At 39.5% G+C, this 26,209-nt stretch overlaps 2 protein-coding genes across 5 annotated transcripts in view; both read right to left on the reverse strand.

The window, feature by feature from the left end:
* Window positions 1-814: 814 nt before the first annotated feature.
* On the reverse strand, window positions 815-1,766 carry fabp10a (fatty acid binding protein 10a, liver basic). The gene is made up of 4 exons (XM_030392802.1): window positions 1,585-1,766; window positions 1,299-1,471; window positions 1,010-1,099; window positions 815-920 (listed from the first exon to the last, which is right to left on the reverse strand). Exons 1-4 carry the CDS (start codon window positions 1,649-1,651, stop codon window positions 870-872), a joined length of 381 nt encoding a protein of 126 aa, XP_030248662.1. The 5' UTR covers window positions 1,652-1,766; the 3' UTR covers window positions 815-869.
* A 665-nt stretch (window positions 1,767-2,431) lies between these two features.
* The window catches only part of myom3 (myomesin 3), a 63,717-nt gene continuing 39,939 nt past the window's right edge, over window positions 2,432-26,209 (reverse strand). For 3 of the 4 annotated variants that reach the window (XM_030394875.1, XM_030394876.1, XM_030394877.1), the window contains 23 exons: window positions 24,250-24,433; window positions 23,133-23,307; window positions 22,926-23,047; window positions 22,286-22,473; window positions 18,967-19,093; window positions 16,829-17,010; window positions 16,389-16,503; window positions 15,211-15,367; window positions 14,578-14,684; window positions 14,151-14,195; window positions 13,781-13,917; window positions 11,365-11,509; window positions 9,560-9,619; window positions 8,709-8,776; window positions 7,308-7,418; window positions 6,945-7,032; window positions 6,683-6,721; window positions 6,313-6,418; window positions 4,603-4,766; window positions 4,469-4,505; window positions 4,255-4,277; window positions 4,101-4,156; window positions 2,432-3,925 (listed from right to left, as the gene is read on the reverse strand). In XM_030394875.1, coding sequence (XP_030250735.1) covers window positions 3,656-3,925; window positions 4,101-4,156; window positions 4,255-4,277; window positions 4,469-4,505; window positions 4,603-4,766; window positions 6,313-6,418; window positions 6,683-6,721; window positions 6,945-7,032; window positions 7,308-7,418; window positions 8,709-8,776; window positions 9,560-9,619; window positions 11,365-11,509; window positions 13,781-13,917; window positions 14,151-14,195; window positions 14,578-14,684; window positions 15,211-15,367; window positions 16,389-16,503; window positions 16,829-17,010; window positions 18,967-19,093; window positions 22,286-22,473; window positions 22,926-23,047; window positions 23,133-23,307; window positions 24,250-24,433 — 2,706 coding nt within the window. In that variant the 3' untranslated portion in view covers window positions 2,432-3,655. Of the gene's footprint in view, window positions 3,926-4,100; window positions 4,157-4,254; window positions 4,278-4,385; window positions 4,506-4,602; window positions 4,767-6,312; window positions 6,419-6,682; window positions 6,722-6,944; window positions 7,033-7,307; window positions 7,419-8,708; window positions 8,777-9,559; window positions 9,620-11,364; window positions 11,510-13,780; window positions 13,918-14,150; window positions 14,196-14,577; window positions 14,685-15,210; window positions 15,368-16,388; window positions 16,504-16,828; window positions 17,011-18,966; window positions 19,094-22,285; window positions 22,474-22,925; window positions 23,048-23,132; window positions 23,308-24,249; window positions 24,434-26,209 lie in introns of all 4 variants that reach the window. The other variant, XR_003981299.1, reaches the window with a different exon arrangement.

Below are 26,209 nucleotides of genomic sequence, written 5' to 3' on the forward strand. Positions count from 1 at the left end.
ATTTAAGATATATATACACATTTTTATATATAAGATATCTATAATTTACTTTTGATACTTAATTACATGTAATATCAATTACTTTTAAGACTATACGACTTCAAATACTATTTGTATGGGTAGTAATATAATAATATAATATAATAGTAATACTTTAACCTGATATCTTTTATATATGTGTGTATGTATGTATGTATATATATATATATATATATATATATATATATATATATATATATATATATATATATACACATATATATGTGTGTGTGTGTGTGTGTGTGTGTGTGTGTGTATGGCTGCATATTTGCATGGCATGTGAATGGATATGCGAGTCAAAGTCAAATTAAATGCTTCTCAAGACCAAAAGTATTCACAAAACACAAAACAGAACTTCACTACATTTTAGTGAAACACTAAATATCCCAATAATCCTAATTTTGAGTAGTGTGAAACAGAACTCCAATAATCAGCATTCTTCTGATTATCAGAATCAGTTTCTTCTAATAAGATTGCAGATAAATATTAAAAGGAAAATGATTTGAATGCACTACCTTGGTTCTGATGCAGGGTTCAATCTCCAAAGTATCTAGTGACTAAATCTAAGCTATCAAAAAAATTTAGTGAATAAAAAGTGCAAAAGTTGCCTCCATAATGTCAAGTAGAGTAGAAAGTTGCAGAAATAAGTAATCAGGTGAAAAATTGTACTTAAGTACAGTATTTGAGTAAATGTACTTGGTTACATTCTGGGAGTGAGCCTTTGCAAAGAGAGCGGTGCACAGGAGTTTGCCCAATAAAGAAAAGAGCAAATCACTTGTATTAAGCATCACTTTTATTTAAATAGACATTGGTTTTCTTCACTGCCCAGGTTACATCTTCTTGCTCTTCCTGATGAGAGTTGTTGAGCCCATGGTCAAAGTCTGAAAGGGGACAAGAGAGTATAAATTACCATATTTCAGATTATGATACATTGAAGTAAAACAGTCAGTTCTGGTAAGATTGACCGTACCTCAATCATCTCTCCTCCTTTGAGCTCCTGGATGTGGCAGAACTTGCCGGTCTTGCAGACCATTTTGCCACCCTCCATATTGACGATGCACTGGGAATGAGAGAAGGAGACAATACACATTACAGACACTCCAAAACATGCATATCATCATCACCGGTAAAAATAATGGAGTTAGTGAGACACTGTACACTTGGCGTCTCATTACTAACAGTAAAAAATAATTGACTAAACACTGATATGACATTGAAAACATGTTGAAGCGTGCAATAAAAAAACAGGAGAATGAAACCTTGAGCTTCTTGCCGTCCATGGTGGTGATTTCAGCCTCCTTGCCGATGGTAAAGGAGTTGGTCACAGTCTTTCCGGGGGTCTTGGAGGTGATGACAAAGTCGTTTCCGTTCTGCTTGACCTCAGTAATCGGCTTGATGTCCTTGGCCATCTTGATCACATCCGCGGGAAGATCTGCCAAGCAAATCACATGTGTTTTTGTTAATTCCTGCAAATCAAAATACTCGCTGCGTGTTCATGTTTTAAAGGGTAATAGATATCTTTATACTCTGGTTTGTTTTTCTTACCCATGGCCCTGAGGAACTCCTCGTAGTTCTCCTGGGCGTAGACCTGCCATGTTCCATTGAAGTCCATGTCCTCTAGAATATCTGGATTCTCCTTTACCAAGGTGGGCTGGAGGCTGTGACAGCTGTGTGAAGCTCAACACAATGTGGAGGATGTGACTGTAGTGGTGCTCCTTCTTATACAGGAAAGTAAGGGGGGTCCAAGCACTGTGTCTAATGAGTAACAAACCCCTCTGAGGTAATCGCTGTTGTTTGAACAACCTCGAGTTCACTTACTCCTGTTTGGCCTAACCTCAGCTTCCAAAAAAAGATTCATTTAGATGATTTTTTGTCACTTTGTGCCCAGGAGCTTCAGAAAAATGTAGATTTTTACATTTACATTTACAAAAAGAAAGAACGGGAACACGAATAAATCATGACCACTGTTTACTGTGAGGTTCATTTGGGTGTTTGAGGAGGGAAACCTTCAGAATCGAGATCAGAAAATGATTTAATTAATACACAAGCATACACTGAATGTTGGCCATGTTTAACTTCAGGACTCCTTGGAACATTTGATCCCACATGAACTTAATGCACGTCTGCAACCTTTCTGCAGCGTGCCACCTAACCTCCTAAATGGAATTTACCTGACCATGTGGGGCCCAGTAGTAAGGTTAATGACACCACGGACTGTTTGATTTTCTAAGTGCAAGACAAAATCCCTGCTTGCAAAATCATTCACAAAGAAAGCAGAAGTCAACACTGTCTTTCATAGCTGATCATTAATCGGAATATAGTAAAGTAGTAGCTGAATACTAAGATGAAATATAATAATTGTAAGTGCTGATAAATAAATACACCTGTGAAAATCACTTGAAATTGCTTTATTTACTACACACACGTATATGACACATCTAATTCAACAAGAGCACGACAGTCCAGTATCTGAGGGTTGTGTGGTTTTGTTATGACTGAGTGCCAAGTGAACTTTAAAGGGAGAAAGTGTGAACTTTACTGGAGAACGGTCACAAGACCAAGTGACAAATGTCAAATGTAGGTAAATGATATAATATATAAATATACTGTAACAGTGCTACATGCAGAGGAGAATCAACCTCAGCAGACTACCTCTGTAATGTTGTTATCAAGCAATATCTAAGCTTGCTTATTGATTTGCTTCCTGCTAATGTCTGCTAACATCCAGTTGCTTATGGTCGCTAATGTTAGCTGGAGTTAACATTAGCTACAGGGCTAGTTTTCTGCCTTTGACTCTCCTCTACTTCTGTTACTGCTACATTATATTTTTGGAGGGTCAAAGTCAGCAGCCTGTCTATGTAATGTCAGTTATAAAGCAATATTTAGGCTTGCTAATGATTTTGCGCTTGAGTTCTTGAGTTCCACCATAAGTAGCTCCTCAGTTATGGTAGCTGATAGTAACTGGATACAAATTATATAGCAAGCTTCGATATTGTTTTATAATTCATGTTACAGAGCTAGTTTACTGACTTTGACTCTCTTCTACTTGTGCTGTGAACTTTATATTTTGAGAGTTAAAGAAAAGGAAAGTAAAAGTCAGCAAATTCCCTCTGTAATCTCAGTTAAAAAGCGAAATCTAAGCCTGCTAATTGATTTGCTTCCACCTAAATGTTAGCTACCATAACCTGCTGAACAAGTCTGTACCGCAAATCCTTGAGTGTATGGAAATAGGCACTGTTCTGTTTTATTGCTTATGTATTTAGACAAGATTTATGTTATGTCTTGGTCATAAGTTAAACATCCATGAAATCAGCTAAAGGAGTTTGACAAACAGCAATATTTGGTAAGACAGTTTGCAGATGATAGGGGATTACATGTCTGATTAAGTCTCTGTGGATAGTTTTCAAATGCTAAATAAAGTTCCTTATCACGCTCAATACGTATCCTAATACATGGATAAACCACCATCATTCTATCACACCCACTATAGATCCATCCGCCTCCACTCCTCTCTTAATAGTAGAGTGTGGATGTCAACTATCTATCTATTCTTGGTAAAAACCTCACGCCCACAACCCCTTCAGAAAATTAACGTCTGCCTCAGTTTGCAGGCTTTTTAACTCATCTCCACAGCATTTGGTGGAGGCTTCTCCCCGTGCCTGTAAACACTGATGGTCACATCAACGGTTTCAGAGCCAAACTTGTTGCGCACAAAGATGCTGTATTTTCCAGAATCCTCCATGTTGACGTTGTGGACAGTGATGGTGCTGCACTTGGGTTCCTTCGTGATGGTGAACTGGTTCTGGTCAACAATCTCCCTGTCGTTCCGCAGCCAGAAGACCTCCGGGGCTGGATCACCGTCGATGAAGCAAGTCAGGCACAAAGACTGAAGAGAGGATGAGTCAAGAGAACATGAAATGATGGGTCGTAGAAAGGATCACATCAGTAACAATTAAACTGTCTGATTCTTGCACACCTCCTTCACAAAAAAAGATGGTGGTAATATCACAATGTAGCATGATTGTGTCTCTAAGTAATATGTCTTTCTGACGTTGGCGTACCTTGCCCTCCCTGATGGCTACAACATCTGGAAGACCCTTTGTTACTTTGCCTCGATCTGAAACAAAACAAATCGCTATAACTCCCTGTGGACATCCACTGTGGGATCTTTTAATATTTGTTGTGGACAGAAATAACGAACAACCTGTTACTTACTTTTCTCAGCAATGGCGGCTTGCCTGAGGGATGAAAACAGAGGGTCAAATTAATATGACATCGCAATGTGTCAGGTAGCAATAATCTTCGCTGAGATGTTCTCTGAGTAGTTTTCGATAATAGTCTGTTACCTCTGACTGCTCTGTTTGCTGTTAGTATCACAGCAAGCCATGCTACACGCATCATCATCCACTACATGCAGCTCAGCACTTACTTCAACCTCTGGTACTCCAGCAAGGCATCAGCAAACACTGTTGAAAATGATGATAATCATGATCGAGACTGACATAAATATCCTCATATCCACAGATCCTTCAAATCAACCTGTCACTTCTTATCTCTACCCACCTTGTCCCGACAGGTCGAGATACCGTTTGTGTGTCTCTTTGCCGTCGAACATCTCCAAAGTGTATTTGCCTTTATCGTTCTCTGTCGGGTTACAGATTTCAATCCAGACTTTCTGCATGCTGCTGCCAGGCTTTGTTCTGGATTCCTGGTCAATCCTCTTTTCTCTACATGGGAAAGAGCATAGATAAACTTTTTGAGACTCTAACATATGCTTTAGATCTTCCTTACTAAAAAAACAAAACAAAAAAACATGCACGTCATGGACCTACTCCTTAGTTGGTTTGCCGAGTGCTCCTAGTGGTTAGGATCAGTTTAATGCAAAGAATAAATACCAACACCGTTTACTATACGCGCTTACAACACTGGTCACATTCATACACTGATGGCAACCTGCTCATCAGCAGCTTGATGTCCAGACCACCCCATGATATTTCTACGCTCAGTCACACAGCCACTCCGACAAGGAACAGCCATCCACATCAATTTGGCGTTCAGCATCAAGAATGCATCAGTATGCAGCTGAGGGATCCAGGGAAAAAAACACCGACCTTCTGATTAGTGGAGGGTGAGGTTGCTTGTAAAAAAGTTGGCAAAAAAGTTCAGTTACATTTTCTTCTACTTTCTACACTCTCCAGTCTGGACTTGTTTCTGTTTGGTCTCTTGTCTGGTTGTCTTCCTAAGTTTTTGCTTTGTCTATAAAGTCACCGCGTCAACTCTTTTTTAAAAAGTGCTACATAAATACATTTATCATCATCACACCGGGCAGATCTTCTTCAGTTGTTTGTTAAAGCTTGTTTTAAAGGCTATGCTTGAATCCCCCAGCAGGTGGTGCTAGTAGCCTGGCTAAAAAAAACAGTTCCAACCTAAACCATATAATAATGTTGTTTTATTACACATACTGCACTTCTTTTGAATAATGGCAAATTAATCAACTCTAATTCAATGTTTTTTTTCACATTTCCCTCCTTAAATAGCTTTAATCATGCTATAAAACACAAGATATTTATATCCAAGATCCCATATTTTTATTTTTTGTATTTTGTTAGTTAATCATTTCACACACATACTATCCTACATTTAGTCTAATATATTAGCTATATTTGAAAACTTTAGGCTTCGTCTAGAATTCTAAACAGCTGCCAGATAAGAACATTTGCATGCAGAGATCAAAATCCATCTCCAGTCTCACATTTAGATGCTTGACTTTTAAAGTTGTTAGTAGCTTAACTTTATTAAGCATTTTAGAGGCTGAACTTTAGTGAAAGAGGCTCCAGAATTTGCCACCATGAAGAGAAATGTCACAGTAATTTAATACACCTCTTAATACCATTGAGTTTTGTATGTCAGGCCAGTGTTTTGGCTTCTTTTATGGGGTGTATGATTTGGACATGTTGATTAACTACAGTTAATGATGAACTATAGTACCTCTTCCTCACTTTGGCGACAGTATTTCTGTTTCTGTAGCTTGCAGTAAACAAAAAAAGCATCCATACTGTTACGTGACTCTGAAGCCATCATACATTTTAAGCAACTTTTCATTTGCATTTCCGCATACGTGCTCCTGCACATCATGATTTTCAACATTTTTAATTCATGGCCTACTTGAATTCGGTCTCATACTGAATATAAGTTAAGTCTGGAATACTTCCTCCTTGGCAGCAGATGCACACAGGTTGTTAGGTCAGAGTGGTGCTCTGCATGCCAACTCACTTGAAGTACCAGCTGGTCTTCATGTAGCTTATATAGTATTTGAGTGAGCAGTAGAGCTTGAAACCTTCAGCAGTGCTTTCAATCTTCAGCGGGCTGGCTGACGTTGCTGCAGAGATGCAGAGAGAGAGAAGGATGGGCTTATTATGATTTGCATACATCTAAGCTTCCTTGGCAGTTTAAAACACAGTTTTTCTCGTCTGGGGAACTCAACACAGTGATATTCTGAAAGACACGCTGCAATTAATTAACATGGCTTTCAGTTGTATTATCCCATTTCCAACACGAAACAGCTGTTGTCAAAACTCAAGTCATTGGCACATTTCACAAAGGTTGTTCTGTAAAGAAGAGCTTCCAATTGAGAATAACTCACCACACTGTTTACTCAGCTGCTGGAGAAGCTTGTCATACTCTGCAAATAAAAAGAACAATTAAGCCTTTAGGGAACGTTTATATTGCTTTTGGTACTCGATAAATACTGAATGCAAGATTAGAGATGGGGAGCTGAATGCTGAAGACGCAGAACAAGATAAGAGTCGGAAAAAACGCCTCGCTATATCGTGGATGGAAAATTTGCAGCCAGTGAAAAGCACACAAATGTTGTTTTGTTCGCAGGTGATGAGGTCACGTCTCACCGTCATCCAGTAGCTGTAAGGTGCTGAAATCCTCTCCTCTCCCGTCTGACACCACCGCTCTGTATGAACCTGCCTCTTTCTTCGTAACCTGATGGAAAAAAAAAAAACCATCCACCATATTAAAATTAAACACATTCATAGCTTCTCACATGAAATATTGATAACTACAGAGAAAATACTTTTAAAAAATCAACTTTCCTTTCCAGGTTAACCTTAAAAGTCATTCCAAGCTGAATCTGGGATTATCTCGAAATAATACATTGTTAAGTCTTGTTGAGAAATCCAAACATCAACTGTCTGTCCAATGCTGATTCATATTTGCTTGAGCCCCCCCTCCCGTCCTCTGGTAGCTGGTGTGGATACCTGTGTGATGGTGAGTGTGCTGACACCTGAAGACTGGTCGTACACAGCTTGTGTCACAGCACTGCCTTCTTTAAACCACTTGAGAGACGTGTCCTTGTTTGTATTTGTCACCTGCATATGGAGAGATATACCACATCTGAAACAAAAGTGTAAAGGCCATCCTCTAAAATTACAATATGAACTAGTCAAATGTATCAACAGTTATAAACACAACCCAGTGTGCTGATTAAAAGAGTCAGTTTACCTGTAATCAGTGTTTTAACATATATTTTGTTGTGGACATTTCGGGGAATGTGCCTATTTTCTTTCCTAACAAGACTAATGCTGCATTCCACTCAGCGTTTCCTTGTTGAAATTTGCCACCTCTGACCTCTAAGTGAAAGTTAATAGAAAAATTGCCTGTCCATGACAAAATTAAGTTTCTTTGGCAAGTGGACACACAGTTGAACCCTCAGTAGGTGCAGCCTTCTTGCATGTAAACAAAATAGAGAAGGATAACAACTCCTGTACGCAGCTCACAGTGTAACAGATGCCATTATCTATATATTTTTTATGGTACTTTTAGACTTGGAAACCTATCTAAATATTCCATTCACTAGCCTGATACATGTTCTGCAATCTACAAATACATCCTACCCCCTTTGATTGCTCCTTCAAGTCGGGGTAGATGGATGTGCCCCGAGTTGAGTTGCTAGTTGTCTGGAATGCAGCATTAGATGAGATGATTGAAACTATGCTCACGTTTGTCCACTCTATCAAGTGAGAGCCAAAAGCCGGCTTTAAGTTTAGCATAAAGACTGGAAACATGCTGAAACAGCTAGCCTGGCTCTGTTTAAACATAAACTAAATCTGCCTACCAGCACCTCTTGAGCTCACCAATTAACAAGTTACATTTTGTGTTTATAATTCATATAAATTCTGGTGAACTGCAAAAAAACTTCCCCAAAATGTCGGACTATTTCTATTAGGTATGCACAATAATATTGGCACTTCGTCAGGCGATAAAGGCTTGAAAATTATCGACATCAGCCTGAAATGAACATTTCTGCCATTGACTACGTAGTTTTAATACTTAGAAGAGCTTGTAAGTCCACATTTGCCAGAGGGGAATCACAAAAGGAGCAGGCAATTGGCCATAATAAGTTGAAAAATATCAGCATATGCTTTTCATTATGGTACATCCCTAACTGCCTTTAGTAAGTTTTGATAAAGATAGTAAAGCATCTTGTCTCTGAATGATCTGTGAATTTAGTAACACATTAACATATTTACACTGATAAAAGCAGCAATTTCATGAATAATTATTAAAGATTAAACATTTCTGGGCTCATAATATGATGCCAGATATGTTCTGTTATGGTTGCCATTATTAAATGTATTCTGCGAAAAGTAAAAATGTACCTTGCACTTTATAATCAGTTCACAATCCTCGTTTACACTCCATGACAAGAAGTCCTGGAAATAGGGTCCTTGGAAAACAGAACACATCATTATTTATCCGTACTGAGAAACACTGACCATCAAGCAATAACTCATTCAGAGCAACCAATGAGACGCTAATGCATCATAATTTGTCAATTTACTGCAATTAGAGCAAGTTATGGCTGTGTGACAAACCAGAGCAGTGACAGTGACAGCTGGCTCAAATAAGCGGGGGAGACTCGTCAGAAGAACACACAAGAAGTAAACATGTTTACCACTTTGGTTTCAATCATATTTCTGAGGGTAATAGACAAAATGTGGACTTTGAGTCTCACATGGACTTAGGACATGGACGAATAGTGAACACGGTGCGAGAAAGTCTGTTTGTACAAGCGGGCACTGGGACGTTGGCCTCTACACATAATAAAGCTTCTCCTTCTCACATCTGAGGGCTCAGGTGATGAAAATGAAGAGTTCAGTAGCACAGTTCACGTGTAATTCTCCCTCTCTTTCTGTTGTTCTTTCTTTCTTTTCACTTTCTTTTATGTTCTTTCTGTGTCACGAAAATCATCAAAAAGCTTTTGCAACTATTGGATGTAATCTTCGACTTTGGAATGAGATGAAAGCGAGTCATGTTTGTATCTCTCTAAACAATGCGGCATCACTCGCTCACTCTATAATACAATGAAACAGCACAGGTATTGTTTCAGCTGTTGGTTAAACCCTCACGAAATATAAACTATGATGAGACTTTGATTTGAGCCCAGCAGGATCAGGCCTCTCATTGTGTTTATGATGCAGTGTGTTAGTGATGTTTGAAGACTTCTCACCAGACTTTCTCTTATGATCATGTCGCTTTGCATCGGCCAGGGCGAGCGTCTGACGGAACTCTGACAAAGACAAAAACGATATGACAGCAGAATCACACATAAAAATGGACAGTAAAACCGAACAAAAAAGGATCATAACAGCACAGGTTATTAATGTGCTGTGCAACAACAGAGGTCTTACACAGCAAGTTGAGACAAGAACAGATACGTATCGGATCATTTGTCATCACCAATGAAATATAAAAAACTTTTCTTTCCTGAAGCCACTGTCGCACAAATTAGATCCTCTAATTGTTGAGGACGAATGAGGCAATTAAGCAGATAAGATATTTGCCATTCAGGAGTAATTGCACCATTAAAAACTGTTATTTACAGAGAAACACCATCCTTAATGTGACCTCATGCAGCACATGTTTAAACGTTTGCAACTCTATCCCTCTTATCAAAAAAATGCATTTTTCTCCATCACTGATATCCCACTCGAATTTATATTGAAGAGGAATGTTGTCCTTGGAGGAGTCGGGTGTCGAGTGATTAAGATGCACACCATGAAATTGCAACAGCAGTGGTTCGATTCTGTCCGACACTGGCGTGCTGAGTTAGGCTAATCATTTTACTGCTTCACCCAAAAAATACACAGAAATACGAGAGCGGGAGCAAATCAGTTTAGAAAATAAGTGTCACCTGGATTTTATGTTACTCTATTCACAAAAATTAGAGACCGACCACATTAAATAGTGTTTACAGGACTTGAGGAGCACTATTGCATACATGAAAAACCTTTCTTGGCTCCAAAGGAAGCTTCATGTAATCTAATAAACTGCCCCCAGTGATGTCACTCAGTGGCTAAGTTGCATTGTGGGTAATAGAGGCGCCAAGTTTGGAAAAGCAGTCCTCTGGTCTAACATTGTTGAACTCATTGTGGACAAATGATCAAAGTTGACACAGCACAACCAAAGATGTAACCTATTTCTATTCCATGCATTCTTATTCCTTTTCAAAATGTATCACATGGAGCCACAAAAGGCTTAATACTACTTTTTTAACATATATATACACACGTTAATGTGTAAAATTGGTGGAGTTACCCTTTAAGGTCCCCTTATAATGAAAACAGCTCAGAAAACCAGGGGTGAAAATGCACAAGTTGCTCCCTCTAAGGTCATTAAAAATCAATGGTTGTACACAGTGTTTGAAAGGCTGTTTGATCATCAACAAACTGTTTTTTTTTCTTCCATTAATTGTTTTAACATTCAAAGTACACAATGCTAAACGCTGACTTCATGGCATTTACCTGAATAAAAAGAAAAATTCATGAACCTTAATCGTGTCTCTCTGAGGGCCATTCAGTGATTATTTGTTTCTTCTTTTAGCAAACTTTATTTACCGACATGAATAACTAAGTGTTCAAAGGCTTGTCCACTCTGCAAGGAATGAAAATGTGCTGGGCAAATGATGAACTACATATTTATTCAAATATATTGACTCTAAATATGCTGGAGTTAGTTCATGATTGTAGGATGGTTGCTAAAGTTACTAAAATTCCCATAAATTGAATAGAGAGAACATGATCTCAGTGTCTTTGATGGTATTTACAGATCTTAGTCTCAGCCAGACATCTTGTTTTAAAGGAAACAACGTCACATTACAGAGGATAACATATAGACCCTGTGACTACTGTAAATTGAGCCAGTGAGATGTCATGACACCTGTTCTGTTCTGTTGTACCTTTGTGCTCGTCATTCATAACGTTCTGTGACAAAAACCAAAATGACACCTCAGCGGCGTGTGAGTGGGTGACTTACTTTGATCCACAAAGACCAAAGTGAACTGGTTCTTGGCGCGGCCGTCCCGCAGCTGAGCCGTGTACGAGCCCTCGTCCTCCTGCGAGAGCTGATCAAACAGTATCTCCACCAGACCTTTGGCCTTGTCGAAGTTGATCTTACGGTGCTGCAGCAGAACAAACAAGCATTGCCACACGTACAGCACATATTAGCTTGTATGCAGACAGATGATCCCAGATGGTCGGGCAGGCATAGACATACCATTTGTAATCTTCTGTACAGATGGTAAGTCATACAGAGAGAGTATAGTATGAATCAGTGTGAAATGACAAATACATGCTGAAGATGAAATACTCCCATTTTCTACGTGTGCACACAAACAGAAACACACAGGAAGCAGCTTTTCAGCTCATTTTCACGGCTTTTATGTTCATCAAGATAAGTGCACGCCTTGCATGTTGATCGGCCTCAGTGCTGGATGTGATTTGTGATGTATGGCAAGCCTAAGGGCCCTAATCAGCCAAATGGCTTTTGAATTCGCAAACCTCAGCTGTGATCATTTAGAAATAACGGGTAATCAGTACTGTTCCGATGGAGCTCTGATACTGGCAAATAATGGAATAAATGAAAATGAAATACGAGCTGCGATGAATGGAGGCCGCTGAATATAAAGCAGCGTCCGCATCACGCAAACACGAGCAGACACACAAAACGCAACTGACAGAGTTGTGAAACCACAATAAATATACTGCCTTGTGTTTGTTTTTCCCTCTGTGGACACATCAGTGCACGGTTCAACAACCTTGACGGCAGGGCTGATTATTTTTAGCCTTGTGTCATAACATATACCAGCGCTGAGGAGGACTGTTCACATCCACTTTATGTCCCTTGATGATAATACTGTTGCTTTATTTTACGTCTAACTCAGGTGGTGAAATCACTGCGTCGCTATGTTCTACGTTTGTTCTTGTTGTAGCATTACATTACATTGTCAATAACACGGTCAGAGTGTTTATGAAATTGCTTTTTGTTTGTGTTGCAAATAGTTATGGCTTTCACTGAGCTGTATTACGAAAGTAAATGAACCTGGACGTCATTTAAGAGATATGTGAACCGCATATTGAACGCAAAGCAATTTCAGCATGAGGGCTCATAGGAAATACACTAAGAGGGTATTTATCCTTAATATGAGTAAAGTCCAGTGTGTAGGATGTAGTGGAAACTAGTGGTGTGGCTGCATACTGCAACCAACTCGCCTCACCTTCAAGGCGTGTAGGAGAATGTGATGGCAGCTAAAACCTGAGGAAACGCAAAAATGTTCTTTTTAGAGCCAGTGTTTGGGTTGTCCATTCTGGGCTACTGTAGAAACATGGGAGTTTATGTAGGAGCGACGTAGATATAAAAGGCCACCTATATGAATAAACTTGCCTCAATGTGCATTGGACACTTGTTTTCAGACAACTTTCACTTGTTTTATCTGCAGATTGTTTACTTTGATTTATTACAACCAAGAAACACATTGTGGTCTCTACTTTTTCCTGTGTGGCACGTGTCATGCCATGTACAAGAAGCTCAATATTCAGTAAAGACAAACTGTTGTTTCACTACCCTGAATACGTTTGCTTGAAGAAAGCTTTTCCAGATTGTCTGTTCATCCCACCTTTGCCTTTCTTTGGGATCTAACAAAATCTGACACATGGGCCAGATGTGGGCTTCTTCTCCACCTTCAGCTCACTTGATCCTCCTGTCTCCCGTACTTTGTGAAATAAGCTCAGTTCACAGACCTCTCTGCTGTCTTGCACACCTGCTCTTCATCTTTGCTGACAGCCTCAATTTCCTGTCTTCCGGGATGTTTATTAAAGCACTAACAGCTGTTTTTGATTCATAGTGGCTTGTCATAAACACAGAAGCATGCAGCCACACACTAATGTTATATGAGATTTGTAGAGTTGCATGGCATCTGTAAGTTTAGTACTTACTGAGCCCGAGAAAGTTGGAGATGCATTTCTTTGATGTTTCAAAAAGGGAACACTGCTCTTTTTTTCTTAGAGGCCAAACAGAAAATCTAACTCTAAATCTAACTTGGCAAAATTACCGATGTGGGGTCCCAAGATAAATTTGAGGGCTCACAAGATGATTACAGGGATAGATTAAAGTATTTCACAGAAATTTATCATCACTGTTCTACCCGAATATGGTAGCCATGAAGTCAGCAATTTAATGAACAGCAGGATGACAAGGTTAAGGGGCTTTGGCAGGTCTTCATAGAATCCGAATAACAGTGAGTAACCTCTGCAAAACAGTAATGCTTTTCCAGAATTCAGAAACATAACACATGCTGTTTGGTGGATCCTTGCATCCAAAATAACTTCCAGCATGAAGTTTTTTTTTAGCAACAATGGGAAATACATTTTCTAACCTGCGCTGCAGTTCTTACCGGAGTGCTGGAGATTTCTCGGTCATTGAAGATCAGACGGAGCTCAGCATTGTTACTCAGACTCTCTGTCTGAAGCCAGAGACGTACATCACCTTTCTCAGAAACCTCAACCTGCCAGCCTGTCTTCAGAGCTATCACTGCCAAGAAACAAACACAGAGCAGTTCAGTTCATATGCTAAACTGGATCAAATAATCATTTAAACAATGCAGAATGGGACCCATATTCTGCTAATTTTCACATTCATGCTTTTATTTTGGGTGTCTACCAGAAAACGTTACATGCTTAATGTCTAAAATAGAACAGAATCACTCTCATACTAGCTGATGAGAACTTTTCACCATGACACACTACAATGTCTTTGGTACGTACGTGGATTTCTGACTTGCCAGCTGAGCTCTTTGAGGCGTTCAAGGTCTGAAAAGAAGTAAAACAGTAGCTGAAGGTTAATTAAAGTTTGATCAGGACTCACATTTTGTAATACCTACATATCGTTAAAGTGCGAGTAAAGAGAACATTGGCTCATTTTTAGAGCTGAAAGCTGATTAAGAACATATGCCTTGTTAGACGTGTGACCTTGCGGAATTGGCCGTGTGGGGCATAATTATTTGCATGAGAGAAAAGCTTGATAACCCATAAAATTAAAAAAAGTCCTACTGTTCATGCTGCCGTTGGCTTTTTTTAGTAAACAGAAGACAACTGAGCTGAGCTGTGCTCTTGTCATTGACAAGACTCAGACACTCAGACACAAGACACTCAGACAAGACAGTTTCCTGACCTTCTGCTCTTTTCAGTTTACCTTCAGCAGTGAAGTCGTAGCTGGACGACAGGTTTGGGTTGTCGCTCATCTCCACCGTGTAGAGACCCAGATCCTCCTCAGAGGGGTCTGTGAAGGTGAGGAGCGACCTGATGGACAAATTGAAAAACAGACAGATATACCGAGATAGCATCTTCAGCTTCCTGTTTATCAGTCTACCTTGCAGCACAGGGAAGGTGCTGTTTTGTGCCGTCAGCCATCAGACTTCACCCTGCTTTCCAGCCCGAGAGTGTTGTCTCAATGCCTTTAAGCCAGCTGGACTTAAATAAATCCTTTTCTTACATGCTGTCACTGAGTGGAACTATGCATGTCCTGCCTCAAGCAACCAGAGAAATACTCAAAAAATGTTGCTTTACAAAGCAAATTCAATAAACCCAGACCACATCTAATGTTAATGTAATCTCTGTGTTTACATCATATTACTATAAGTTGCAGGGTAAACAGCATTTTTTGGGGTCACTGCTGAACCAACAAGAGACAGCACTTGACGTGTGACAAGCACAGAGACCCTGATGGAGATGTAATTTTCTCACATTTTCATGCAGACAGCCACAGATTTCCTGCAGTTCAAACATGTAATGACATACAGTCCATTTTGCAAGTGATCATCCGTACCGATTCGTCTTAGTTTCTGCCTGAGCTCTGCCACTGTCGATTGGCTCCGAGTAGTTTTTGCTCCAGAGGAACTTGCTCTCGTCGTTTATCTCAGCAGCCTCGTAACCCAGAAATATAAAACCGTCATCGTCCACCCCAATCTCAATGTTTTTAGTGCCTGGGGATGAAAGAGTCAGATGTCACAGCTCATATTTTCAGAATAGCCTGCAATGTGCTGTGACACCATCAGCTAATTCCTAATTCCTACAGTGTTAGCAAATGCTGCTAATTATACTTAGTCCATACACACTGTGCATACACTGTATATATTATAGTATTTTCTTATTTATTAATGCATTGTTTATAAGAGGTGCACCGATTGCAACTTCCAACTATTAAATAATTGACAAACAAAACGTTGCAAACTGTTTGAATGACCTGGTACTGAAATATTTCCGTGACATTTGGCTCCCTCGATATTCACATAATGTAATGTAAATGTAAATGTAAATGTAAATTTAATGTACGCCTGTTTATCCAGAACTCTTATTGTGAAATGGGGAAAATTCTTTCTTCAGCACAGAATCGGACATATCTGACACTGATCCCTAGTCATAGCCGTTTATGCTGAAAAAAGGCTGGTTTATTGGTGCATCATGAGAGTTCATACTTTTACATCACTTTAAATATATTTCATATGTTACATTTTGGTCAAAGACTATGTCAGGTCTGTTTATTAGGCAGTCCATCCGGCCTAGAAGCAACCTCCAAGTGTTGGATGTTGTACATAAATCTGATACAGGACAAAAAATGAAAACTACATATAAAGTTTCTGTTTATGTCCATGTATGTCTCACACACGTATATTTATAGATGTGATCTACAAAAGTCACCATATACTAACTAACTAACTACACATTTACCAAAAGCCAAAAACATTCTACATTTCCAGGTCTTCTCTCAAAACTATTCCTTTAAAAGGCTTATCATGTTATATTTGTATGTATAAGCTGACTAAAGAAGGTGTCGGTTGAAAATATATATCATTAAATAACCATTACACAGGCTGCAGTGTGTGAATCATTTCCTATCATTATATATTGAATCTTAGCTATAAGACCTCGCCAGCACCTCTAACAAGCCTCGGAGGTGATTTTTTTTATTACAGTATTGGTATCTCTGGAGACGTGACGGCTGACCTGGTTGGGTCTGAGCAGTGACTGGCTCGGTGGGCAGGGAAGCACATCCCACTCCGGCCTCATTGACAGCCGACACACGGAGACGGTAGGTCTGACCTGCCTGGAGACCTGACACCTGGATGTCATAAAAAAACACATCAAATATTTAGAGATCACTGTCATAATTTAGAACGATTATTTAAACATTTTGACCCAAAGAAACACAGGCATGAAATACTGGAGCACTTCAAGTTACTGCTGGAATAATGATTTACGGGCACTTAGAGCTATTAAATGCACTCATACTTTTGCAACAGGAATTGTTTGCCCTGTAAAATCGGGTAATGGAAAAATTCTAATAATAAATCATGAAAAAAATGTAATAAACGAGTGTACTTTATGCCTTTATCTTTCTGTTATCTCGAACCGAAGCTTGTAAATGCTTTTACAGCTTCGCTCACCTTGTAATGTGTGTCATTGATTGGCTTTTCGTTCAAAGCAGTCCAGCTGTCTGATTCGTCACCCTGGCTAATTTCCAGCAAATAGCCTGTGACGGGGCTCCTTCCTTCGTACAACGGAGCCGCCCACAGCAGCACCAGAGAGTTGTTTCTCACCTCCCGGAGCTCCAGGTCAAATGGACAACCTGAGAGGGAGGAGCAAAGGTCAGAGAATCAAGCTATAGGGACGTCAGGGTCAGTGTTGTTGTGCAGAGGAGCTATGGTTGCAGAGGAATCCACTGTAATGACATTTTCTATAAACTATTAAATGACCTATAAGAAAAATAAAAAACAATGAAAACATACAGCTCTGGATGTATTCCCTCAGTGACCATATAAAAAACAACCAGACGGGAGTTCTTTGTGACAAAATGTCACAACAAAAACAAGAGAGAAACAGGAGTTAAGTTGAAATTACTTTCTTGAATCCACCCCGACTGACTTCATGGCGGCACGTAGAAGTTCATTTGCTTAATGATTTTCGGTCACTTTTGAATTATTAACAGCATAGAGGAAAGCCCATTTGCGATGATAAATGAGGTGAGCTTTAAAAGTGGCATTTGTGAGAAAGCCTCTCTCCATTCTCAATATTAATGTCACAAGGAGCTGATATGAGCGGTGCCAGAACTGCCGGGCTGTTGACTGAGCCACCACACACTGGAATGACTTTGTGGGTGAGTCTGCGTGTGTCTGCGTGCTTGTAAACACTGTGTGTGTTTTGTAATAATACTGCAAGGGCATATTTTCCACAGGGAGTCTTAATCTTCCAACCCTATCAACGCCTCCTCACTGTTATTTCAGGTTAATGTTCTTACTAATATCTCTCTAAACATCATCATACTGTCTGGACCGAATGAGTGAAGAGTTGATAAAAATGTGTATTTCTTTAAGTTATTAATATGTGCCCAAAGAAATGAGCTAAATGAGCAGCAGTGAGAGGTTAGCCAACTGCTTTGCAGACTTTTTTTGCCCTCGGTTTTGCCTCTTGGGCTACATACAGGGAGAGTAGTCAAGTAGTATTTTCAGGTATCTGTACTTCTTCGATTATTTATATATCTGACAACTTTTTACTTTTACTCCTTACATTTTAATGCAAATGTCTGTATTTTCTACTACTTACATTTTCAAAATAGCCTTGTTGTTTTCAGTTTAATGCATGGGGAGAATTATTGATTATTTTTATTTTGCGTCATTGCACATCGCCCTCCCCACATCACAAGACTGATCTCAGTGCAGATCACGCACGTCAGACAAAGCAAGACGTTACAAGATGGAAACCGACAGAGAGGGAGACTCGGATGTGAATAAAAGGTCTGTTAGCTTCTTCTTCTGCCTGGATTGTCTAATCTCTCAATGTGTTGCTGTTCTTGGAAAACATCACAAAATGTCGGTATTTGGCGATAACCTGTTTTTATTCTGGTGCTCCGTTTTGACCTGATCTAATTTGTTGTTAGATGAATGTATTTACTTCTAAAGGCGTCAGTTTTAAGAAAAGTAAAGATTTAGTGGTAGTGCTAGTGTGGGTTGGTGTTCTCTTCCATTTCAGTACAGGATCAGATTGGTAATGGTGGAGGCTTGAATTTAAATTATGAAAAACTGCCATTATTGGATAATTCGTAAATTTTGACACTAGAAGACTGTTTTCACATTCATCTGCTCCTCTGTGCTTATCTTCCCCTCAAGTTTAACACGTGTATGAACGAGCAGTGTAATGTGACGTGGAAACCTGAAACATTCAGGGAACAAAGACTGAAAACTGAATTTTCACTGGATTAGAAATCATTGTGTCCAAGAGTTAAACTTTTTAAATGAAAGATATTTGCATATTCATAGTTTATGGACTTTCTAATAAGGCAGATAGAGTACAGGTCACTTTGTAACCAGGAATTTAAGCATTGTTGGGGAATTATTATTCATTTTATGCTTCTAAAAACATGTCTGGAGGGGAGATTTAACTAATCATACCAGAGAGTCTGCAGGAATCGTTTAACTTTAAGTCAAGTTGTGCTGCTCTGCGATGCTCAGTAGTTTCTGAAGCAGTATCAGGCAAACAAGATACACTTTCTGAATGAAATGATCTGAAAGCGACATCCTCTCTCTACCTGGCTCTGGCAACGTCCACTTCTCACACAGGAAAGCTTCACTGGCCTCAGATGGCTTCCCGACGCCCGCCACATTGGCAGCAAACACACGGAATTGGTAGAAATGTCCAGCAGTTAGGTTGCAAACCTGTGGAAATATACCAGACATGAAAAAGATGAGTGACTTACGAATTATGGAAGAATCCACCAGTCAGGCTAAAGTGCTCAAGTGTCTTAATTCATCTAATTGAAATGTGAAGTACTACTACTACTGCTACTACTACTACTACTACTACTACTACTACTACTACTACTACCACTACCACTACTCTACTCAGTATTTTTGGGGCTTTTTGTAGCATTGTTTGATGCCGTATAAACTTCACTCCTGCACACTGGCTTTCGGGCTGTTTTTAAGAAAAACATAGCTCAGTTGGCACTTCATACAGGAGCTAAATGTCCTTGGTTGTTCACTCCTCCAGACTAAAGCAGGCATTTAACAAGGTATTCGCTCCGCTGCTGTAGCAGCCACAGCATTTTTTGCTGATCTGCCGAGATGCTTTGGCTTTGGGACGAGAGGGGATTCGGTCTTATCGATCTGGTGCATTGATCTTTCCGTTCACAGCCACTTAGACTTTAAGGCCCTTATCGCCGCCGTGAACAGTTGTGAACTTCTGCTGCTGCACTGAGCTCCCTCCTGGCAACTAATTGACACAACCAGAGGGAACTCATTTCACAGTAATAACAAATGCTATCTAAAAACCAATTTCCCACTACCTACCACCCCCTTCATTATCTATAGATCCCTCTCTAACCACATTTAGGAAGAACGACAACCTTCTTATCAGATCGATATACAGTCCAGCTCGAGAAATGCAAAGGTTTCCTGGCAAAATAAGTGAAAGAAATTACAGCTTTCATCCACTAGATGGCGAACAGGCTGCATATGATTAATTTGACTCATGTCCATTTTCCAGTGAGCAGCGAAACTCTGAGTTCTGAGTGTGTGTGTTTTCCTCAAGGAAACTTCGCCAGGTGTGACTTTTTGGACACTGAAATTATGAGCTGTGCTTCATCATGACAAGAAATGAAGTAATCCCAGTAGCTAATTTTATATTTACTTTTAGCAGTGATGAAAGGTAAACTAAGTACTCAAATGCTGTACTTATATTCTAGAGGTCTTTTTGATCAATCTTTGACAAAACAAGTACAGGAATAAATAATTGAATCATAATTTTTCAGCCCTGTATTAACACCTGGATGTGGTTTCTGACAATTAAGGCCTTAAGATTTTCATTGTGTCAAGGTCAAGGAAATAGATAATAAAAAAAAAAACATGCTGTCAAGATCAAGATTGAGACAGTGGTTTCCAACACTTGCTTGTATAACCTTATATGAAAATAATCAGCATGTAGTTCGGGCCTGTTGTCATGTCTCAATCTCTCAGACTTGTTGGCATTTACACCAACGAATCAGTTTCTATTAGTTACTATCTTTATACATAACAATACATCACTCCAAAAGAAGTATTCGTTTTTTCTGCAAATGAATATTTCCTTTTTTTGAGTGGATTTTAAATGAGAGACTTCTATTGGTACTCCAACTTCAGTAAATGATTTCTGCAGTGACAATTTATGGAGGAATTTCAATCCAAGGAGAGAAATAAACAGGTTCACATCTTTTTCTGTGTGTGATGTGTGTTGCAGTGATGTGTGTTCCAAACAAGTGAAGTTCTGGAAGCTTTCATGGTGAAGTCATTCACATTTTCTGCATAGCTCCACTCTGGAACATAAAAAGGCGCCCCGAGCACAAAATCTCAGCACAATCAATATTTCAATTACACTAATTTGCATCCAGGAAACCAGAACCTGAATAAAATAACAGCATAAAACAGCTCATATGGCAAGTGAAGACTACACGTTTTCAGGATATGGGGTTGCTGAAATTGCTCATTTACCCCTAAAGGGGGAGCTGCATGTTCTCATCAGAGTGTTCCTTCTGGGGAAGAGGTCTCCAGTCCTCCAGACTCTGCACTTCACAACATGTAGGGCTAATCTTGATATAGTGGCACAGTCATTTCTCTCCTAATTAGCTTTGTCTTTGTTTTTTTTTCCGGGAGCTAAAAACAACCATTCATACATAACACATTTGCACAATGTCTAATTTCACAGCACCTGTAATCTCACTGAGACAGGTTTAAGATTGAACTTTCCTCAAGGTCTCCATGGACACTGCTTGTTGCCTAGTGACACAGCCAATATGAATGAGGGAGCTTTAGCCAATATTGCCATTATTTTGAGGTTACCGCTAAATAGAGAGCTCATTTATGTTTGTTTAATTATATTTAAAAGTAAGCCCTTCGTGGTGGTACTGACTACCTCCAACTTTGTTGTTTTTACTGTGGGAATGTTTTATTGAGTCCTCTCATTGCTGTCATTCCAAGCTAAATAACTTCTTTGTTTCTCATTCTGTCTCAGTGAACAGGAAAGACCCTGTTGTTCATTATGGATACCGCTGGTTAATGTCTGTATTATGTAAAACATCCTTCTGGACTTTCTGAAAGTGTAAGGCTGTACTTTGGCGGTGTATCTGATATTGCGGTGTGGGTGTTGCTCCAAGAACATCATAATTTCTGTTCTTCCAGGGCCATTATTGCAACCAATCACGCAGTTGCTTTTTCGACTCATGTTGCTACATCACGGTAATGTTGCTCCTGGAAGATCATTTCAACTTAAGAATGACAACAAAAACCACATGTGGAGTGAGCTGTTGTGGCTGATTGGGTCAAGTATAGGACACTTACTCACAAGATCATAGATTGCAAATTGCTCTAATTGCACTTATTATTCTCTGTTTCTATTCAGGTTTCGTTGTTTGGTTAGGTTTAGGGAACTACAACACTCAAGTTAAGGCAACAGAAATACCTGGTTATGTTTAGGAAAAAAATGGTTTGGGTTAAAATTCACAATGTTATTAATGTCGTTTAAAAGGAGAACTTCAACGATCTCAGAAAGAAGAAAAGAAAAGAAAATTATCATCTTTTGTCATACAAATCTTTATGACAGTGCTGCTCATTCTGCTTTTGTCCGTAAGGAATCCACAAAAAATGTAACTTCTGTGTAGCTGCTTGAATTTGAACTTTTCACCTGATGTTGGTGCTTGAGGAAAGTCAGCAGATCACCAAATTCATTATGAATCATCCTTCAGGCACCATGAAGGTTTGTAGAAACTGTAATGGCTAGAATCCGACAATTGTTGAATCCTTGACTGAATGACTTTTCTATCCTTACAGCCATGCCGCTAGCGAACTACTACATAAATGCACCATACTGGAGCTGACCTTAGACTGTCTGTCTTTGGCAGGCTTGACGTTGACCTCTCTCCATGTTTCCATGCCCTTTTCTCTCTGGTCAAGGTAGTAGCCACGCACAGGGTCTCCCCCATTACGGGCGGGGGCCCTCCAGCCCAACACCATCTCTGATCCAGTGCACAGCAGCAAGGCGATTGCGGAGGGAGCAGAAGGAACATCTGAAACAAGCAGAAGGAATGACAGAGTAGAGGTGATGGAGGAGAGAATCTCAGCAGGCACCTATTCTTGCTAAATAGACCGAGAAATGACAATAACTCCCTGGCTGACTGAAGCTCCTGCCTACAGTTGAAAATTCATAACTCTCGGCTTATATTAAGCATTCATAAATGAGACTGAAAGAAAATATTCAACTCGATCTTTTTTAGAAAAATGTATTGCTCACAAAAGAATTGGACTTGAGCTATTTATCCTCAGGTAATGGCTGAGTGGCAGCATAGATGTGATAATATTCCGGCAGTGAGTGGCATGCAAAGTGAGTCATCACTGTGCTGAATGCAGGCACATGCATAAAGCCCTGTAGGAGAAATCATGAGTTTCTCAGCAAGTAAAAGCTTTACATACCTCAGTTGTGTCCTTAAAAATATTTTTTGTTCAATATTTTGGGACTTACAAATGGCTGATTTGACGAGGATAGGTTTGGTCTCATTTGAATAGTTGCTGTTTCCTGCACTGCTCACAGATTTCACCCTGAACACATACTCCTCTCGGGTCTTGAGGCCATGGACTGTGAATCTGAGGAGGAGAGATAAAGTTCAGGGTTATTTTTTTTTCGTTGTAGCCAATGACTGCAGCATATTTTAATGTATGTCCACATTACCTGTTGTTGGCAATGGGCTTGTTGTTGACAGTTTTCCAGTTTTGTTTTCCTGCCTCGCTGTAGTACAGGTAGTAGCCCAGGATGTTATCTTTGTCTTTGGGCTCCTGCCATTGGAGCAGCGCCGAGGTGTCTGTGTCTATGATGGCCATGACGGAGTGAGGTGGAGCTGGCACAGCTGATGAGAATCAGATAAAAAAAAAGCCATCCGGCAGAACTTAAGCTTCAACCATCAAATGGTAAATGGATCGCCATATCTCCAAACAGCAGTGTCACAGCAATGAGGAGAGATTTGCAATTCAGTGTCTTGCACTTCGAAATGCAGACTGGAAAAGCCGGGGATCGAAACCTGCCCTACCTCCTAAACGAGAGCCCACCTGCAAACGGAAATTAACTGGGTGGGCTCTCGTTTAGGAGGTAGAGCAGGTTCCTAGTAGTAGAATTTGATCAGCTTCTCCTTTAACTTGGGGAAATTCACATAGATCTTTAGAAAACAAGTCATTTCAGTCCAAAAACTGTAACCAATAATGCTGATCTGTAACTTGAGCTAGCTCAGTGGTGATGCATACTGGTTCAGTTTGCTAGAAGTAAATTAGTTTCTACATTAAAACTACTCGCAACAAGGTCGGTGAGTTATACTGAGCAACCTGGTTATGATTTCTGGAGAGACACTGATGTTGAATTTAAATGTTCAAATTTCGCTTTTTCTGGCAAGCAAGCCAAGTCCATCTAGTTCCATCATATTCAAGAGAAGTAAACATCTCAACAGCTGATATCTCCAAAACTTGGCAGCTCACACCAAAACCATCTGGATAGATACCACTACAGGTAAGGAGAAAAATGTCTACACTAATTTTAGATTTTAGGTCAAACTGTCTCTTTTAAAATTAAGTGATAACTGTACAAATTGTCATCGTAGTGTACAGCAATAAGATAGAGGATGACACATACTGTAAACAAATCCCCAGAAAATCATGGTGAAAATAACCTGTTATGGTCATCTTTCACATTACAAAACTATGTGACCAACAACAGCAGGTACAGTACAGCAAAATCTAATTAGCCTTTATAACAGGCAGAGTAATAAATGGCTGCACTGTAGTGCAGCACATTTTCTCACCTTGTGGCTTTCCCAAGGAGATGGGCTCGCTCGGCTCGGAGGGGTCACTGACACCGTACTTGTTGATGGAGCGCACTCTGAAGCAGTACTGCTTGCCCTTGACCAGGTCAAACACTGGGAACCTGGGAGAGTTTACCGTCATGTCCAGACTGGCCAGCTCCCAGCTGCTTTTACCTGCCAGGGACTGGTCCAAGTACAGCAGAAAAAATCAAAGATAATTTCAAAAGCACTATTTATCTCAAGGACATGTCCATTATTCATTGTCCTTCAAATATGATCGAGGATTCAATCTGCACAAGAGTGAAGGACTGCCAAGACGGCGAAATACTCTTTAAATAGACTCATAATTCATTCCAATTTTACACAATCACTTAGTCCATAGTTAACAGACGATTCCCTAGTTTTAGAGCGAACCACTTAATGTTCAGACAAGGGCAAAAAAGAATACAGATTGGCAGATTTGTATGGTAGGCAGAGAGACTTTTATGACGAAAGAGAGGGAAAAAAGACGTGTGCATAGATTTAGCCAAAAAAGAAGGATGGACAGGCTGGTAAATCGTGGACAACCATTACATCTTTTCTTCATCCTTGTCAATAAATAGTTTCTGCTAATGTTGCTAACCATCTCCATTTTACAATTTGCATTTACTTTTCTGTTCCTTTCCTCTGTAGTCATTATCTCCTTTAGCTCACCGTTGGAGGAGGAAAATCCAACAATAGAACGTGGCATGTCAAAGAGATCAGTGATTATAAAGTGTTTGCTCAAGGGCCAAAGGTATATTTGAAGGTTCCCCTAATTATATAAGCGGACGTGAAGCAGCAGAGTTTAAGCAATTTCAGATGCCTTTGACAGATTTGACAGTTTTATTACCCTGGTAACGTATAAAAGTCGAATTAAAATCTATTTCCTGTGGCAGTGTTTCCGATTATTGGATCTGCTGGATTTTGGGGTTGATATTGCAGAGTTGAGGCCATTTATTGTTGTAAAGAACAGGTCAGTCCTCACACTTTGATATGCTGGGAACCTTTAATATTTTGGGATCCTTTTGAACTTTGAGTCATGTATCGGGGAGGAAAAAACGAACTAATTTAACTGGATTTTCTTTAATATACATTTCCTTTAATGCATAATGAAACACTGCTAGACAAGTTGAAACTAGAATTAATTTCAGATCTCAGAACCAGGTAGTTTTGAAGACAAGTTAGAGACTGAAAAAACTTTTAAGTATGCAAGCAAGCAAATAAAACCCCTAATGCTGAAGTACATGCCATGAAGGAGCAACATCAAGGTCTGTTTGCTTTTAATGAGTCCACAAATGCCCACTTAAACTGACACCACAGTGGTAGAAGTGTGTGTGTGTGTGTGTCAGTGTGTGTTTCCTTCTCCTGTCTTTTTGAATAGCGCTGTGGTCAGGAGCCTGATGTTAATTTAGCTCACGTTCCACTACCGGTCTGCACAAACCCAACAACTGTCTAGAGTCTTTGCAACTGAAAACATTGATCCCTTTGTTCAGTGGATGCAAATGTTTTACTAATTACAAATGTGGTTTGTGTTTGAATATATTTGATAGTTGTGTATATGCACACGTTATAGTGATTACCTGTGAATATCTCTTTGTAGGTGGGTGTATGTGGGTGAGGATGTGTGTTTTCTTGTCTTAAATACTGACAAAGACCAAAAAGCTCCACAGTGAGTTCATTTACCTGCTCATCACTTATAACTAGAGGCGAAAGGTAAAGAAAAAAACAGAGTAGCTTTTTCAACTTAAAGAAGAAAAATAGCATTCATTTTAAATCTGGCAACATGACAACTATAACTGCCCTCAAACAACAGTCTTACATTCTCCACTGAGATTTCAAACCATCATTATCTGATATTTGTGACTTTTTATTATTATTAATGTTAAATTTTCTAAAACGAAAACGATAAGCTGATAGAAAAAGCTGAGGAGAACTTGAA

This window comes from Sparus aurata, chromosome 17, assembly GCF_900880675.1.
Source record: "Sparus aurata chromosome 17, fSpaAur1.1, whole genome shotgun sequence".
Lineage (NCBI taxonomy): Eukaryota > Metazoa > Chordata > Actinopteri > Spariformes > Sparidae > Sparus > Sparus aurata.